Genomic DNA, 18,044 nt, shown 5'->3' with positions numbered 1-18,044 from the left:
GCATGTTTTTTTTAAATTCTGTTCTCGTTTCGTAGTTTATACACAAAACAATTTCCGTAAATCATCATTAGACCTAAATAGCTACTTAGGGACATAGTTCGGGATAAATACATGTATAAAGTTTGGAAATTGATTAAGCAAGCTGGTAAAAGATCAAAATACTTTCAAGATCAAAAATTGAATAATAACATATGTACAAATCTACTTAGTATTAATCTACTTAGTACTAAATATTAATATCAATATCAGTAGAATCTAAAGGGGTAATATATAAAATATTATATTTATTCATATGATTTCATGTTATATAATTCATAATTGTTGTAATTGTCTGTGTCAAAAAGAACAAATCTTCTTTCTGGGGAATTTATATCAATTACGTTTAATCGTTTGCTTCAAATATAAACGACAATGACGACAATCCAGCTGACATTAGAGCAATGAACCGAGGTGCGAATTGCATTCAATTGGATTCTAGCGCGTTGATCTTTGATCACATCAAATCAATCGGCTTTTTATAGTCACTTATATCTGGTTTTGTGAAATATGATCCTTAAAGCACACTGACAAGTCAAACAATAAACTTCCCGATCCCCCCTCAGACGCACACAAACGCTCACTCACTTAGGCGCATCACTAAATTCAAATCTATGCAAAAATGCAAGTTTGATCACTTTATTTCCTAATATCAATCAATATTTCTGAGCCTTTAATTTCAAAATGCAGAGATGGACAGATATTATTATTGTGTTGAATGCACATTCATATGGTTCACCCCGTTCTCCTGACACAAAAAGTTGATTATATGTATAGATGTCCTTGTACACTACCTAAATAGTGATCACAAGAGGGATATATTGCCACTTATATGATTACTCCAAGGTAAAAAAGTCGTATAAATATTACACTACGAATATAAATGTGCTGTTTCTTATTTCTTGGTTATAAGAATGAGTTGATCATCTTTTATATAATGATAAGGAAAATGATACATTAAGAAAATACTACATTAAGTTCTTTTTCATCATGTTTTAAACAAATTGGGAGCATTTACATTTCGCACTATTATCTAACACAGGCAGCACAGAGAGGTAAAGTACCTCAGTATCCTTTATTAAATCTGTTAGTCGAGTGTACATGTAATTCATAACGGCAATTTCTACTACCCTCAACCGGGCCTACCGAGAGAGATTATTATTATTATTATTATTATTATTATTATTATTATCAGTGTCGTCATTACTTTTTTAACGTTAATTTTGAAATCGGCTCATATTTAATTTGAAATCGATATTGATCTGCTCAAAGCGTATCTAGGGATTCAAAGCGGTCACGTGTCTTTTTCAGTCTGCCTTAAATAAGTTGTTTTATCTATAACTTAGAACTGTTACAGACAGGAGTACAAAAATAGATATACCTTTATATATCTGAGTACCCTGTCCCTTTAAATTAACCCTTTTACCCTTAGACCGTGTTGCCATAATTAGACTGTCAATATAATATTTGTTAAAACGTTAAAATTGCAAACCATGGCCCATAAACCTTAAAATTAATAACCAAGCTTTTTTTTCAATTTTCGACCTAACTCCACGAGGCTCATCTCCGTTTTACAGATTCGTGAAACAGATTTATTTAAGGTTTAATAATCAAAAAGAAGCTAAAGTAAAACATGTAAACTTTAAGAAGATCATGTAAAAGGATTTAGAACCTGAATTATTTCATTTTTTCATCTGGATATTAATCATCAGTGTGCAATTATTTCTCAATCCGAATAAGATATATAAGATGACATTATCATATTTGACGTATACTGGCAAGAAGTTATTTCAATATGTGCAATGGACACATGTTTAGCTGACCAAAAAGGCACAATTTTTCAATTTTCATTTCACATCTTAGTTAGCTCAATCCTTGAAGTGGATAAAGCAGCTTGTTTAAGCTTCCCAATCCTGCCGTTTAGTACGCACACATACCCTACTGCAATTATGAGGAAAAGACCCAACGCAGAAGCTATAACAATGAGTGCCAAGACAAGATCGTCTACTCCTTTGACATCAAGGTTCATTGAATTCAGGAAATCAGAGCTCCCCAACGCGGGTGGGCATGTTGCTGCAGGGGGCGTAGTGGGTGCCGGAGTACTCATTGTTTGGGCATCCATCTTCATAGTAGCAACTTGATCCAGTATGGAATTATTTTTTCCTTCACCATGCCAGAAACGTATTTGTTCTTGGCCCATCATGTCTCTCATGTCTGCTGCCATGAATCGTAGACCTGCCATGAGGTAGTTAGGAACATCTTCCTCAAACTTTGGCCATTCCACGGACACTGGGAAATTGCCTTGGTTTGGATTACTACAAAAGGGAGTAAGGATTGTTGATAAAATACTATCCGTAAATTACAATGATGATCAAGTTAAATTCGATGTTTGTTTGTAATAAAGGGAAATTTGAAAAACGCACAATACGACCAAAATTCTTTAACTCAGTATACAGGTTTTGATCTACTGCTATCATCTAAAATCGAATCCAACTACATGTATCATACAAGAAACTATTGATTTTGTGACTATGGAGCCCAGTCAACCTACCTTGTTCCAACAAAGTTTCCGATATACGACATGAGTGCCCCACTGATCATTTCGTCTCGGTCTGTGACTGACAACGATAATTCAGCCAGAAGTGGTTTGTCGAACGGTAAGCCTTCCAAAAACCCGATGTCGTCTCGGAAGGTGGCGCCAATCCATTCGGGGTACCATGACCACTGTGGACGATGATTAAATTCGTACATATACACGTCTCCACCATGGGATGCGTGCCCTACACCAAGCATATACAACCAGCCATACTTGTGCATGCTGTTATAGAAGTGTAAGAGAGCCATCAGTCTATCTTTATCATTTTTGATTTCTGATGAAAAAAACTGCTGTTTAATCATGGCTTTCAAAAGGTCCTTCATTCCTGATTTGGGAAAAACTGCTTCAATTGTCATATCAATAGAAGCGTCGACTTCTTGCTGGGTCATAGAATCTCTGTAACCAAGATATTGTTGAAGGAAAATACCAGCATAGTCTGACGTACTTCCAATCACAAGAGGCTTCAGTTGAGTACTGGTAGTATACGCTGTTACAAGATCACTTTTTATTAGTTCTCCATCAGTGACAAGGAATACGTGGTTTGCCAGGTAAGGATTTCCCTTGTATATGAATGCATCGGCTGGTTTACTTCTCAGACATTCTATAAGCTCTGAGCTTGATTCCTGTCGGCATCCAATACCAGCAGAAAAATTCCTGCTTATTTCCGCTAATGCAGCCGGCGTTTGTGCAGCGTAAGGCGTGGTAGGGCCCGTGATGACAGCCTGATGGAAATAATCTTTTGCCATAGGGGAGACCATCATATTAAGTACTGCCAGTCCTGCAGATCCAGTACCAAAAAGGGTTATTTTGTCTGGATTGCCACCGAAAGAAGCAATGTTCTCTTTTATCCATTTTGTTGCAGCCACCATGTCATAGAGTCCGAGGTTCCCTTTCAAAGTGTCATCTCCAGTCGACATAAATCCAAGCATACCGAGTCTATAATTAATGCTTACAGTAATGACATCGCCCAAAGAAGAGAAAATTCCCAGTGAATGTTCATCTGGACTGCCGTTTATAAAGAAGCCACCATGAATTAAGGCAACAACAGGCTTCTTATCATTTACTACGGTTCCTCGAGGCACGACTACGGACACATATAAACAATCTTCACTGGTGCGATTCAAACCAAGCACCATCATGAAATCTGACGGGAGTTGAAGGCAAGGCGGTGCGCTCATTGTTGCATTGAGGGTTTCAGTCCAAGCAGTTGTTGGTTCTGGCTTTTTGAATCTGCGATCACCTGTTGGTGGCTTAGCGTAGGGAATACCTAGGAAAAGGTTTAAATCTTTTCCACTAGTAAAAGCGCTGGCCCGTAGAGCAAGTCCTCTCACACGCCCAACACGGGTGTTGACCTCAGGCTGATCCGGCATGATATACTGCATTATCCACGAACCGTTAGAGGGAGCTGGTGTGTACATTGTTTTTGACATTGCAGGACAATTGCCAGAGTCAGCGAGGCGTCTCACTACGTTTTTCAATAGTTGGACTCGGGAACCACCCAGATTTTGTTTTACTTCAGTCTCGTTTCCGATGTACATGTATGACGTCATGGATGTTTCGTACTGAGGCCAAAAGACTGGAACTGTAGGGCCATTGGGAGAACTGAAAATGAAGTACATAAATATTTTTAAAATCCGTTTTACTGATGACATTATAGCAGCAAATCAAAGTCACATCATATATATAATTTGAGAGCTTTACAAAATATTTTTTTATATTATTATTTCTGCATACTTGTTTCGAAGGTATATTTAAGGTCTTCACAATTAAACATAAAAAATTCATTAATACCACTACTATTTAGGTATAATCTACTCTTCCGGTATTGTAAGCGCTTACCCATATCTGGCAAAGTTTGACCAGTAAGCTATCATTTGTCTTGACACTTCAACGTCTCTTGAGGAAAAATTCCTAGGAACAACATCAGTGAATAAAGGCTTACCAAACACAAAGGTAAGTTCATCACCGTGGCCAGCCAAACCATAAATTGGTTCAGTAGACAGCCCAAGCAGCCTGAGGGAGGGATGGCCAAAACTAGGTTCGTGTGCAAAGCTATACATGTACGTGTTGCCACCTAGAGTAGAATGCACATGTGCAGCCAAATCTGACCCGGCGACAAATGAGATATCTCCTATTAAGTCTTGAAGAGTGCGAACACGACTCATTGGATTGTCTGGTGATTCCCAGTTGGTATAAGCGTTCTGGATCATGGGTAGAATTATTTTAAGATTGTCGCCTACGCTTTCGGTAACATATGCTTCCATGATTTGGCCAAACTCTTTCTCTGTTAATCCATTGGTCAGTTGAGAACCATTGGGAAACATCTTTGATATCAAGTCAAAAGACTGACTCAATCCTTCTCCACTGTTTGTACCAATGAGTAAGTCAACCATGTCATCATCTTCAACCAAGTTTTTGTTATTTAAAAGCAAATCGAACATTTGGGATGGTGAATAGGGCATGAATTCACGATCAACAGTTGGAGTGAATAATCTGAGTGGCCAAGAAAACAAGTCTTTAGAGGCATATTGAGCTATATCTGAAGCATCGATGTCACGAAGGCACCTTATTATGTCTACTGGTGAAGAGCTGCAGTTGAAATGAATGCCATACTTCCGTATCATATCTATGTTATTCTTTTTTGCTGGGTCGATGAAATGTAAATCCCAAGCTCCCATCCATGTACTTTCCGCTATGGCTCGCTTGAACAACCCTTTACTCATAGGTGAAAGCATTTGGTATATGACACTTCCAGCACCCGCCGATTCTCCAAATATAGTTATTCTTTCGGGGTCACCACCAAAAGAGGCTATGTTTTGTTTTACCCACCGCATTGCAAGACTCTGATCCATCAGACCAACGTTACCAGGAGCATTCTGGTCCCCAGTGCTTGCGAAACCAAAGATTCCGAGGCGATAGTTTATGGTGACAACAATAACTCGTCCATACCAGCTTAGTGCTCTGCCGTCGTACTCTGAACTTGATCCAGCCACATAGCCACCTCCGTGTATAAATAACATTACAGCAAGTTTTTCGTCTTTCCACATTCGCACTCCTGCAGGCACATAAATATTAAGTGTGAGACAATCTTCGTGGAACTTAAAAGGAGAGGGTGAGGTGAAATTCGCTCTTCCATGACAGGAATATCCTAACTCCGTTACATTTCGGATGCCTTTCCACATTTTTGGAGGTATTGGTGGGAGAAAACGGTGTTCTCCTATGGGGGGAGCTGCATAGGGAACGCCAAGAAACATTTCCCAGTACCATTCTTTTACGACCTCACGCTTCCCTCTGATTTTGCCGTAGAAAGTATCCACAACCAAGTCATCCATGACATCGCCCGTTTCTGTACACACTTCCTCAGATGGAAGCTCCACCAGCTTTTGAAGCACATCGGTCATGAAGGCAACTCGACGTGCTTTGAGATTGGATTTGGCAGTGATGTTCTCATTGAGGTCGAGGTATTTGCGCTGAACATGGTCGTACTTGGGCCACTGTGTTGCCACGAGGGCAGGCTGGTTTGGATTCCTGGAAAAAAGTCAAATACATACACTGAGTAACTTTTTCGAAGTGTCAAATAAACATCCATTTAATAAATATATGGTTATTATGTTGGTACTTACAGACATCTTATCAGACGCAAAAATGCACTAAAACATCCTTAGAAACATAAGCAATTTTCTCTCAAATTTTGGGCGTTTTTGTGGGGAAATATCACCACAGTAAAAGTATTTACCACTGCAAATTTGATCTATTGAGTTTTTCATTGACAAAACGACAATATATTTCTAGAAGTGCAGAAAAAACAGTAGCAAACGATAAGAAAGATGTAGTATTATTTTGCTGTAAGTGCTGAAAGTGTTAATCAGTACACAAAGTGCCAGTGCTTCATTTAGATAAACGAATGTAAAAGAGAACATCTATTTGCGAAATCATAAGAAATAAAATACATGTAGATGCTAAAGGTATGTTATCAATCATTGCATGGTATGCATAGTAGGGAAATTGATTTTTTTCAACACTTATAAGACAAATTGCCCTGACAAAAATCGCATTCTGGTTCGGGGATATAATGGTTAAAGAAGTAATGAATAACTGAGTTAAATTGTTAATACAAGCAACTTAAATTTTTCGCCATTTTCAAGTTTATTGGTATAAGAATATATTATGAAGTTCTCAACCAGTATTATACATATATAGTTATCATCATGTTCTTGTAGTATCACAACAGATTCCTTATGCATTAATGTCAGTGGTTGTTCCTACGAGAAATACTGGTATGAACATATAAAATGTTTTGTTGGATATTATTTGACTATCAAAACATATTTCGTATTATTTATAATGTATATCGAAGCCACTGACGCACCTACCCCCCACCCCCAACACCAAATGAAAACATAACGAGCAAAACAAGGCAAAACTAAGAATTCTTTCATGCCTGTGTCCTTTGTGTTTTAGTAAAATGCCCTCCGTCGTTTAATTTTTTAAAATCATTTTGCTTCTCATCCTTCTGAACAAAATCCTGGATCGCCAGTGTTCAGAAATTCTGTCTCAGTACATCATTCAACTCTACAAACAACACTTGTCTAACGTGTATATCACAGGCCAGATCCCAATTTAGTCCACTTCCTAAGTGGTCCAGACCACATCCCAATCAGGACATGGTCCAGGCCACATCCCATTTGTGTCTTTGCATTGTAAATAACATAATGAGCATGTAAATTGCCCAAGTAATTTACAGGTGAGCTGCCAGTTTGTATGCATGGTTTGCTTGTATGTTTGTACTTAGTGTACATCATAACCTCTGACAGCATGGAACATTGATAAAATGGCTCTTTTTTGTAATACATTTATAATACATTTTGGGAAAATATAGGATAAGGGATATATTGGTTAAATGCTAATGTAACATTATTTTAGAATTTGTTTTATGTTTGCGCGGTTAATGCCCTCGTTCATGCCGTCGTCGAACCTAGCTCTACAATTTATTTTTAAAATTATGCTCGGTGTTAAGAAAGCAAAGGCCAATGTCACTTAGACTATGCCAACCATAATATTCACATAGATTAGGGTTACAGGTAGCGGGACGAAAGAGGGTGAAAATCTAGGACGGAGGTTACCTGTGCAGATTAATAATCGGAACTCGACACTGTAAGTCTACTCAATATTTTTGAACCTGATAAAATGACTGCTAATAATTATTATATAACAAAAAGATCAGATGGGGTCAAGAGCTGGGCGTACATGTTGGGGGTGTAAACTTCTAACAATGCAGAAACCATCATTTGCTTAATTGTACAGGCACCTACTTTTGTCCGTCAGTTTGTTTTTGATTCTCTAGTATAGCGCTTTTATATAAACCTATTGAATTGCTCCCTTGGTTATAACCAAGTGTATAATAAGTGATTAAAACTGGCTTTTAACCCCAGTCTTTGACCCGTTACTTTCTGACATATGAAAACTGTTTTGAATCTTTTATTCTATATTACATTCTCTTTTACGGTTACATTGTAGTTAACGATGCCCATACCCATGAAAATACATATACGTTTCCTTATTTGCGCTATGATACACTGTTTACTTTGAAGTGAATGGGTGATACATGTACACGGAGAAATACATGGATGAACGTATGGTGAGCGAAAAAATTTGAAAAATCAGACGCTACAGTATTGGCGAATTTTTATTGCGAAAGTGGGTATCGTGTTTAATGATTATTTCCCCGTACAAAACAGTTGTAATTTTAAAACCTGGTAGTGCTCTATACACATTATCACAATATCGCAAATGACTACGGGCCTTAAATATGTAAGTATTATAATGAAAATATCGATGGGTGAGGTTTGAGAAACTAAAATTACAGGTATTTAATACATTTAAGGTCGTAATGATTATTATAAAACACAAAGCACTATTACTTATTGCTTATTCTGTTTCTCGTGAAAAGCAGAGAATATAAGGTAATAAAATGTGATCATGTACAGATCACCTGAGTAAATATAACAGTAAGTATAAAAATACATTTATGTGATAGCCAGCCGTACTTTTATACGATTTAACGCTATTGATTAGAATAACTTTATTCATTTAAAGAAACGTAACTTGCTATAAAGGGAACTATGATTTATCTCTCAAAGCATGAAATTTACCTGTTAACATATCAGTGTTACTTTTTCCATGTCAGATGCCCATAGCCTGCTGCAAACCCCAGTAAAAATCTCGTTTTCTTAACTGAATAACTTACCCAGATTTAGCAAAGTTCGTCCAATAAGTTATCATAGCATTCTGTAGGGCAAAATCAGCAGGTGTGGCGCTACCGTTGCACAAAACACTAACCAGACCATTAATGTAGATTAGGTCGTCGGCATGTCCAGCTCCATCAAGCCAAGACACCGTGGGCGGTAGTTTGTGACAAGTGTTTATGGAGAGAAAATATACGAACGTAGAACCAGTACCATTGGTTCTGTCATGTTTGAGAGCGTTCAACTCGGTAGGGACTGTAAAAAAGAGGTCCGTAGAGATTTCTATTTTTTGCTGTACGCGCGTTCTGTTATCTGGATTAAAGACATCTGCAGTGTACTCTTGTATCAACGCCTTTTCAATGATATCTTTGTCCAATCTCCCAGTTAACATACGGTCGACATATTTCCGGAAAGTTGACTCTGTATAACCATTTTCAGCTTCGGAAGGCACCGCGATTCCGACAGTACCATCACGACTATTACTTCCCATCAAAAAATCAAGGTTTCCATATTGTTCTGGCAGAAGGTTTGATGAGCTTTCAACGTTTCCAGTTATAAACTCGTTATCCATGTTTGGTCTCCAAAACCGTTCAAAGGTATTAGAGGCAGCAAGAAGATCTTGGGCCCTTTTACCTTTAAGACAAGATAGCAAAGCCGCCGAATCGGTGGTGTTACAATTTGAAGTTTTGCTCAGAGAAGTGATAATTGTGGGACTTAGTCGAAGGACAAAATATTGACTGCCAACCCCGCTTTGGCTTATGACACGATGGAACAGTCCGTCACTCATTGGAGACATAGCATGGAAAGACACGCTCATACCGCCTGCAGATTCTCCGAATATCGTGATTCTGTTGGGGTCCCCTCCGAAGGCAGCAATGTTATCTTTTATCCATCTGAAAGCGAGGTGTTGGTCCCAAAGTCCGAAATTACCTTTTACATCGTCCCCAATAGTAAGAAAGCCAAACATGCCCAAACGGTAGTTGACACTAACTTTGATGACGTCTTCCAGGACTAGACCTATAGGGTCCTCTTCTCTACTACTGCTCACGACAAACCCTCCGCCATGAACCCAAACCATGACTGCTTTAAGGGCGGTGATATTATTCTGCGGTACATGAACATTAAGTGTCAGACAGTCCTCAGAGCTAGGAAACATGGCGTTCATTTGCAGGCATATCGGTCCATACTCGGTTGCATTCAGTGGGGAACTCCAAGCAGCCTTAGGTACTGGTTTCTTGAACCGTAGGTCACCTAGGGGTGGCTCGGCAAAGGGTATCCCAAGGTATGCATGCACCGTCGTGTTACCAATCGTTTTTGTTGTGCCGATCACATCGCCCTGCTGAACTCGAACAACACTCTGTGAATAGGCAACTTGAAAGAGGAAGACCACAGAGATCAGGGCTGGATCCAGAGATATTTTCTGACAGTCTTCCAAATTAATTTTGTTGATCCATCCACCATTTTCACCGTATTTCGTCAGAAAAAATTACATACCCGTCAATGTAAACTTGAAAATCTGGTCGTCTCCCAGAACACGGCCAAAATCCGCCCCTGTCGTATGCCATGTATTTAGAACAAGTATTTATCACTTACCCAGATTTAGCAAAGTTGGTCCAATAGGTAATCATGGCAGTCTGTAGGGCTAGGTCAGCAGGTGTGGCGCTACCGTTGCACAAAACACTGACCAGACCATTGATGTAAATTAGTTCGTCGACATGTCCAGCTCCATCCAGCCAAGACACCGTGGGCAGAATTTTGTTGCACGTGTTTATGGAGAGAAAATATACGAACGTAGAACCAGTACCATTGGTTCTGTCATGTTTGATGGCGTTCAACTCGGTAGGGACTGTGAAAAAGAGGTCCGTAGAGATTTCTATTTTTTGCTGTACGCGCGTTCTGTTATCTGGATTAAAGACATCTGCAGTGTACTCTTGTATCAACGCCGTTTCAATGATATCTTTGTCCAATCTCCCAGTTAACATACGGTCGACATGTTTGCGGAAAGTTGACTCTGTATAACCATTTTCGGCTTCGGAAGGCACAAAGATTCCGACAGTACCATCACGACTATTACTTCCCATCAAATAATCAAGGTTTCCATATTGTTCTGGTAGAAGATTTGATGAGCTTTCAACGTTTCCAGTTATAAATTCGTTATCCACATACGGCCTCCAAATAAGCAACTGTCCAAGGGTATTAGAGGCAGCAAGAAGATCTTGTGCACTTTTACCTTTAAGACAAGATAGCAAAGCCGCCGAATCGGTGGTGTTACAATTTGAAGTTTTGCTCACAGAAGTGACAATTGTGGGATTAGGTCGAAGGACAGAATATTGAGTGCCAATCCCACTTTGGCTTATGACACGATGGAACAGTCCGTTACTCATTGGAGACATAGCGTGGAACGACACGCTCATACTGCCTGCAGATCCTCCGAATATCGTGATTCTATTGGGGTCCCCTCCAAAGGCAGCAATGTTGTCTTTTATCCATCTGAAAGCGAGGTGTTGGTCCCAAAGTCCGAAATTACCTTTTACATCGTCCGCAATAGTAAGAAAGCCAAACATGCCCAAACGGTAGTTGATACTAACTGTGATGACGTCTGCCATGGCTAGACCTACAGGATCCATTGCTCTGGCGCTGCCCGAGACAAACCCTCCGCCAGGAACCCAAACCATGACTGCTTTAGGGGTGGTGTTATTATTCTGCGGTACATGAACATTAAGTGTGAGACAATCCTCGGAACTGGGAAATCGGGCATTCATTTGCAGGCATATCGGTCCATACTCAGTGGCATTCAGTGGAGAACTCCAAGCAGCCTTAGGTACTGGTCTCTTGAATCGTAGATCACCCAAAGGAGGTTCAGCGTAGGGTATCCCAAGATAGGAGATCACGTCCGATCCAAGAATTGATGTTTTCCCATTGATATCTCCTTGCTGTACAGTGACTCTTCTCTGAGCAAAGGAGGTGTCAGCATGGAGGATTACACAGAACAACACACATGCACTGAACGGTATCATTTTGTACAAAAGCCAGGGTTGTGCGACTGCACTCCACTGCTGTTCTTTATCTAAATGTATAGAAAACCCGTCGTGCCTGGTAGAGTGCAGTGTCAACACACCTCTGTTTACATGAAGGTACGAGAGAACCGTAGTGAATGACAAGTCAGTATTGCACAATCCAGCTTCTTCGCGGGTAAAGCTGGCCATTGTTTGATCACGTTAATAAATAAAGCAAAATACCCGGTATTGTACTTGACCCTGCGGGTCCGATAATATATTTTCTGACAGTCTTCCAAATTATTTTTGTTCATCCATCCTCCATTTTTGACCGTCTTCCGACAGAAAATATTAGATACCCGTCAGTGTAAACTTTAAAATTTGACCGTCTTCCGGAAGACCCAGAAGACGGCCTAAATCCGCCCCTGGAGATTATAATAGTATTGAACATATTTCTGGTATACCCGTTTGGGTAACGGTAGGGATAACTTTACCAAAATGTCGGGAGAACTACTTTGTGTCTTCTTATACAATTGACCCTCAATACAACTATTTCTTAATCTTATTGTCAAACATTAACATATCAGTAGTAAATATTTGTTTTAAAGGATGTCTACGCTGTTAAATAATCCGCCACGGGCATATTTGTATCATGTTAAGATATCCCCATTTGGACCTTTAAGGCGATAATACCCTTAAAATTCTTTTCTGAAGCGAACTTTGTGTCGGCATTATCTTGGGGTAATTCTCGGCCAGTCATTGACAACTTGCAACGGCTGCATGATACACGGTGCAGAGTTGCGATACAAAACACCGCACCATTTTCTCACACGCCGCTCTTTATGGCTGGTCAGTCATCAATAAATGTTAAATTAAAAATGGAGTAAGACGTCGAATCCAAGTGCACGGACGGGTCAGGTAATGATTCGATCTATCCCTGTTGGGAGTCTCACTAGATTGCTGTCAGCTTAGCTGTTTAAATGTCTGTCCCGCCTACTAAAAGCTGTAAAGGGATAATTAACTTCTGTGCGAGCTCGGCTGATAGCAATTTAGGACTACCCGTTTTTAAGGTTTATGTCAGATCGCATTTCGGAGTATCAGTCAGAACACCGACAGGATGAGCTTGCGGTCGTCCTACAAACTTTGTTCGGGATATGATATTCCGAAATGCGATCTGACACACACCTTGAAAACGGGTAGTGTGGTCCGATATACCGGGTAAGTCAGGATCCTTATGTGCCGAGTCTGGTATGTGGGTAGGCCTGAATATGAGTAATACAATATGGTACTTGAATATAAGGGACCCAAGGTGGAAGAAACGATAGACTGTTTAGCATCAAGGTGTGCCATTATAATCAGCACATGGCCCCTTAAGGAGGGATAACATTAAATGCAAACTCATTGATATTTTAATATACACCTTTTTTGGAATAGATATTAATTTTTAATTTGATCTTCAGGAAATCGTTTTGGTTCAAATAACACATCAACCTATTAGGCAATTCCTTTAAAAATCCTTTTGATGTTGTACCCCCCCCCCCCCGCACCCCCATTTCTTTTGCTGTGTTAGAAATCCTCCGCTTCTCATAACACACTACATGTAAGACTAATGTGGTAGAATGGGGACATGATAATTGAAGACCAATGTGCGACAGGGAAAAAGCCTGACAATCTGATAACTTGTCGCCTTTACATTATAGTACGACGCTTAAAGAGGAGGGGGTACTATAGCTCGCAATGTATTGTTAAACGCGGTTGTTATCATTCTCAAACAAGCTTTAAAACCATGACTTCACAGTTACTGTGTGTCCGGCTGCTGTGGAGATACGTCCTGTCGGCCAGATTTTAGATACACAAACGACCTGTTTTAGATCGCATGTAGTAAGAAAGCATACTTGCGACAAGGGGAAATATCAGTCAAGTAAAAACTGACATATCGTTTAGATGCACATAAATATAACGCGTTAAGAGCTAAGCAATAAACCTCGACAAACTAACGTCCATTTTTTAACAACAATAAGAAAAAAGGGCGTCCTGTAATAGTTATGAGGCATATTGCTAAATCCCCCGTTTCTAAGAGCGCACAATGGGTAATGAGATTATAATATTCAAAAATAAATGAGAAGGTTTATATAAACAACAGAATAGAAGAAAATATTTAGCAGTGGCGCAAGGACAATTTAACTGCAGCGTGCAACATGAGGAAGACTGACAGTGTGATCACACTATATAAAGTACGGTCAATAAAGGGTACCGGAGGAGATCAGCAATGGTCAGAATTATGATAAAGTTAGTTACAGTATTGATAAACAAAGTATCACGTTTTCAACAATTAATATTTTAAATTACAATTCATGTCTGCAAGGTTGTGTCCATGACCAAACTACAACGTTGCGTCAACGTCACATTATGACGGTGTTTCGACGTGGCTGGATCAACGTTGATTTTAGGTTGAATTTAGGTAGAACAACGGCAATTCAACGTATCAACCTGTTTGCAACGTTGATCCAACGCGACTTTGCCTGCCGGGGATGGCTATCATTACTTAAACAAACTTAAACCAGGCCTAAACAATAAGATTGTTAAATAAGATTAGGGATGTAATAATAATGGTAATTCAACGATGACGATGGAGAATGTGTCATTCACAGTGTTAATAAAATAAGACTGGTTCAAGCAAATTTTCCATATCAAATAAATATTTTTAGTAATTGAGGCTACACTTCAGCTTGTTCGGTAAATATTTTTTAAAATAATGTTCCAAATGAAAACATGACGAGCAAAACAAGGCAAAACTAAGAATTCTTTTATGCCTGTGTCCATTGTGTTTTAGTAAAATGCCCTCCGTCGTTAAAATCATTTTGCTTCTCATCCTTCCTAACAAAATCCTGGGCTCCGTATCTCGAAAGGTTCGCTGTGTTGCGCACGTGCGAAAGCGTCTCAATTCCATAACCGATTCTATTTCGACATACGGGACCATGGAATCGAGACACTTGCGCACGTGCGCAACATAGCGAACCTTTCGAGATACGAAGCCCCCAAGGTTATCACTTTTGATGTCTTTTTACGAAAAAAAGCGAAAAAAATATCTTATCAATATTTATTGAACTCGTGTCCCGTATCTTTTCTATGGCTGTGGAACGTACGTTACATTACGGAATGCGAAGGATGCGAGGCGTAGTTGGTATTGTAACTAATAAACCCAAAATTTGAAACTGTCAATGAGTTTTAAATTCACGACGAATATGACCAGTGGTAGATAACTTTTAGGTAACAAAGTTTTCATTTCTCTATACAATTGACAATTACTGCTATTGAAAGAGTCATCAACGTGGACATTGTAAAGAAAAATGATCTTTAGTTTGAAAGTAATTTTCCTAGATCTGGTCAATTTAAATGTATTTTCCTATCACTTTTCCATTATTAATGACTCTTAGGGTTCTGATAGTGTTTAGCTTGCACAAATTTCCACAGCGCTCAACTAATGATCGTGTTTGTATCAGGCGATTTAGTGTTAACGTATGTTCTTTCTTATGCTTTTTTACTTCAAACGGTTATCAATTTATTTGCTTACAAAACAGAAACGCGTGGTCGTAAAATTGGGACATTTGTAGATTTTTGTTCTATACACATGCAAGTTTTAAAAAATTGGATAATACATCGAATTCATTCAATTTCATTTTTTGAGGCTTGAACTTGTGAAATGCACCTCTATATTGGGTTTGGGTGTTCAACGCTATTGATTAGAAAAACTTTATTCATTTATGGAAACTTAACTTGCTATAAAGGGAACTATGATTTATCTCTCAAAGCATGAAATTCCCCTGTTAACATATCTGTGTTACCTTTGCCATGTCAGATGTCAATAGCCTGCTTCAAACCACAGTAAAAATCTCGTATTCTTAACTGAATAACTTACCCAGATTTAGCAAAGTTGGTCCAATAAGTTATCATAGCAGTCTGTAGGGCAAAATCAGCAGGTGTTGCGCTACCGTTGCACAAAACACTAACCAGACCATTAATGTAGATTAGGTCGTCGGCATGTCCAGCTCCATCAAGCCAAGACACCGTGGGCGGTAGTTTGTGGCACGTGTTTATGGAGAGAAAATATACGAACGTGGAACCAGTACCGTTGGTTCTGTCATGTTTGAGAGCGTTCAACTCGGTAGGGACTGTAAAAAAGAGGTCCGTAGAGATTTCTATTTTTTGCTGTACGCGCGTTCTGTTATCTGGATTACAGACATCTGCAGTGTACTCTTGTATCAACGCCCTTTCAATGATATCTTTGTCCAATCTCCCAGTTAACATACGGTCGACATATCTGCGGAAAGTTGACTCTGTATAACCATTTTCAGCTTCGGAAGGCACCGCGATTCCGACAGTACCATCACGACTATTACTTCCCATCAAAAAATCAAGGTTTCCATATTGTTCTGGCAGAAGGTTTGATGAGCTTTCAACGTTTCCAGTTATAAACTCGTTATCCATGTTTGGCCTCCAATACTGTTCAAAGGTATTAGAGACAGCAAGAAGATCTTGGGCACTTTTACCTTTAAGACAAGATAGCAAAGCCGCCGAATCGGTGGTGTTACAATTCGAAGTTTTGCTCAGAGAAGTGATAATTGTGGGACTCGGTCGAAGGACAAAATATTGACTGCCAACCCCGCTTTGGCTTATGACACGATGGAACAGTCCGTTACTCATTGGAGACATAGCATGGAAAGACACGCTCATACCGCCTGCAGATTCTCCGAATATCGTGATTCTGTTGGGGTCCCCTCCGAAGGCAGCAATGTTATTATTTATCCATCTGAAAGCGAGGTGTTGGTCCCAAAGTCCGAAATTACCTTTTACCTCGTCCACGATAGTAAGAAAGCCAAACATGCCCAAACGGTAGTTGACACTAACTGTGATAACGTCTGCCAGGGCTAGACCTACAGGATCCATTGCTCTGGCACTGCCCACGACAAACCCTCCGCCATGAACCCAAACCATGACCGCTTTAGGGGCGGTGTTATTATCCTGTGGTACGTGAACATTAAGTGTCAGACAGTCCTCAGAGCTAGGAAACATGGCGTTCATTTGAAAGCATATCGGTCCATACTCGGTGGCATTCAGTGGGGAACTCCAAGCAGCCTTAGGTACTGGTTTCTTGAACCGTAGGTCACCTAGGGGTGGCTCGGCATAGGGTATCCCAAGGTATGCATGCACCGTCGTGTTACCAATCGTTTTTGTTGTGCCGATTACATCGCCCTGCTGAACTTGAACAACACTCTGTGAATAGGCAACTTGAAAGAGGAAGACCACAGGGATTATAGTATTGAACATATTTCTGGTACACCCGTTTGGGTAACGTTAGGGATAGCTTTACCAAAATGTCGGAAGAACTACTTTGTGTCTTCTTATACAATTGACCCTCAATACAACTATCTCTTAATCTTATTGTCAAACAGTAACATATTAGTGGTAAATATTTGCTTTAAAGGATGTCTACGCAGTTAAGTAATCCGCCACGGGCATATTTGTGTCATGTCAAGATATCCCCATTTGGACCTTGAGGGCGATATTACCCTTTAAATTCTTTTCTGAAGGGAACCTAGTGTCGGCATTATTTACTTGGAATTCTCGGGCAGTCATTGACAACTCGCAACGGCTGTATGAGATACAAAACACCGCGCCATTTTCTTGTGTGAAAACGAGGTAATGCACGTTGAGACAGATGTCGCTCTTAATAACTGGTCAGTCATCTAGAACTCAATTGTCAAATTAAAAATGGAGTAAGATTTCGAATCCAAGTGCATGGACGGATCAGGCAATGATTCGTGGTTAGGCAATAATTGCCCTTTTTCTCAGAAAAAAAAAACATATCCGTGAAGAGGACCTTAAACTGAGCTTTTGTGCATTACCTTAACGACACTCAAGAGAATTGAATTAAAAATACATCTCATAAAATAACAAATATCTTTCAAACAGTTTTCAGATCTATCATTCTTCTCCCTCACAATATTTAGTTTATGATATATGATATATGATGTAATGTGAACAGGTGGCAGAAGGTGAGAGGCAAATGCGTGAAATGGACCCCTTGGACAATAACACTCAAGTCTGAGCCATATATATTATATTATATTATATTATATTATATTATATTATATTATATTATATTATATT

The 18,044-nt window shown here is 39.4% G+C and overlaps 2 protein-coding genes across 2 annotated transcripts; both read right to left on the bottom strand.

The window, feature by feature from the left end:
• Window positions 1-659: 659 nt before the first annotated feature.
• On the bottom strand, window positions 660-11,983 carry LOC106179598 (uncharacterized). Its single transcript, XM_087005734.1, has 4 exons — window positions 10,471-11,983; window positions 4,472-6,160; window positions 2,588-4,234; window positions 660-2,351 (listed from the first exon to the last, which is right to left on the bottom strand). The coding sequence occupies exons 1-4, from the start codon at window positions 11,892-11,894 to the stop codon at window positions 1,889-1,891; spliced, it is 5,223 nt and encodes a 1,740-aa protein (XP_086861860.1). The 5' UTR covers window positions 11,895-11,983; the 3' UTR covers window positions 660-1,888.
• Window positions 11,984-15,788: 3,805 nt separating this feature from the next.
• LOC106179597 (carboxylesterase 1C-like) lies at window positions 15,789-18,027 on the bottom strand. The gene has a single exon (XM_013563311.2). The coding sequence runs from the start codon at window positions 17,199-17,201 to the stop codon at window positions 15,789-15,791; it is 1,413 nt and encodes a 470-aa protein (XP_013418765.2). The 5' UTR covers window positions 17,202-18,027.
• Window positions 18,028-18,044: the final 17 nt, after the last annotated feature.

This window comes from Lingula anatina, chromosome 2 (assembly GCF_051362555.1).
Source record: "Lingula anatina isolate TDL-2025a chromosome 2, LinAna3.0, whole genome shotgun sequence".
NCBI classification, from domain to species: Eukaryota; Metazoa; Brachiopoda; class Lingulata; order Lingulida; family Lingulidae; genus Lingula; species Lingula anatina.
This window is presented reverse-complemented; position numbering and strand designations above follow the sequence as displayed.

Excerpts from the sequence above, each read along its gene's own strand:
- LOC106179598 (XM_087005734.1), bottom strand. The coding sequence starts at position 11,894 with ATGATACCGTTCAGTGCATGTGTGTTGTTCTGTGTAATCCTCCATGCT. Across the intron at positions 6,161-10,470 it reads ACCAACTTTGCTAAATCTGG|GAATCCAAACCAGCCTGCCC; the intron begins GTAAGTGATAAA and ends ACTTTTTTCCAG. Across the intron at positions 2,352-2,587 it reads GGAAACTTTGTTGGAACAAG|TAATCCAAACCAAGGCAATT; the intron begins GTAGGTTGACTG and ends TCCCTTTTGTAG.
- LOC106179597 (XM_013563311.2), bottom strand. The coding sequence starts at position 17,201 with ATGTTCAATACTATAATCCCTGTGGTCTTCCTCTTTCAAGTTGCCTAT.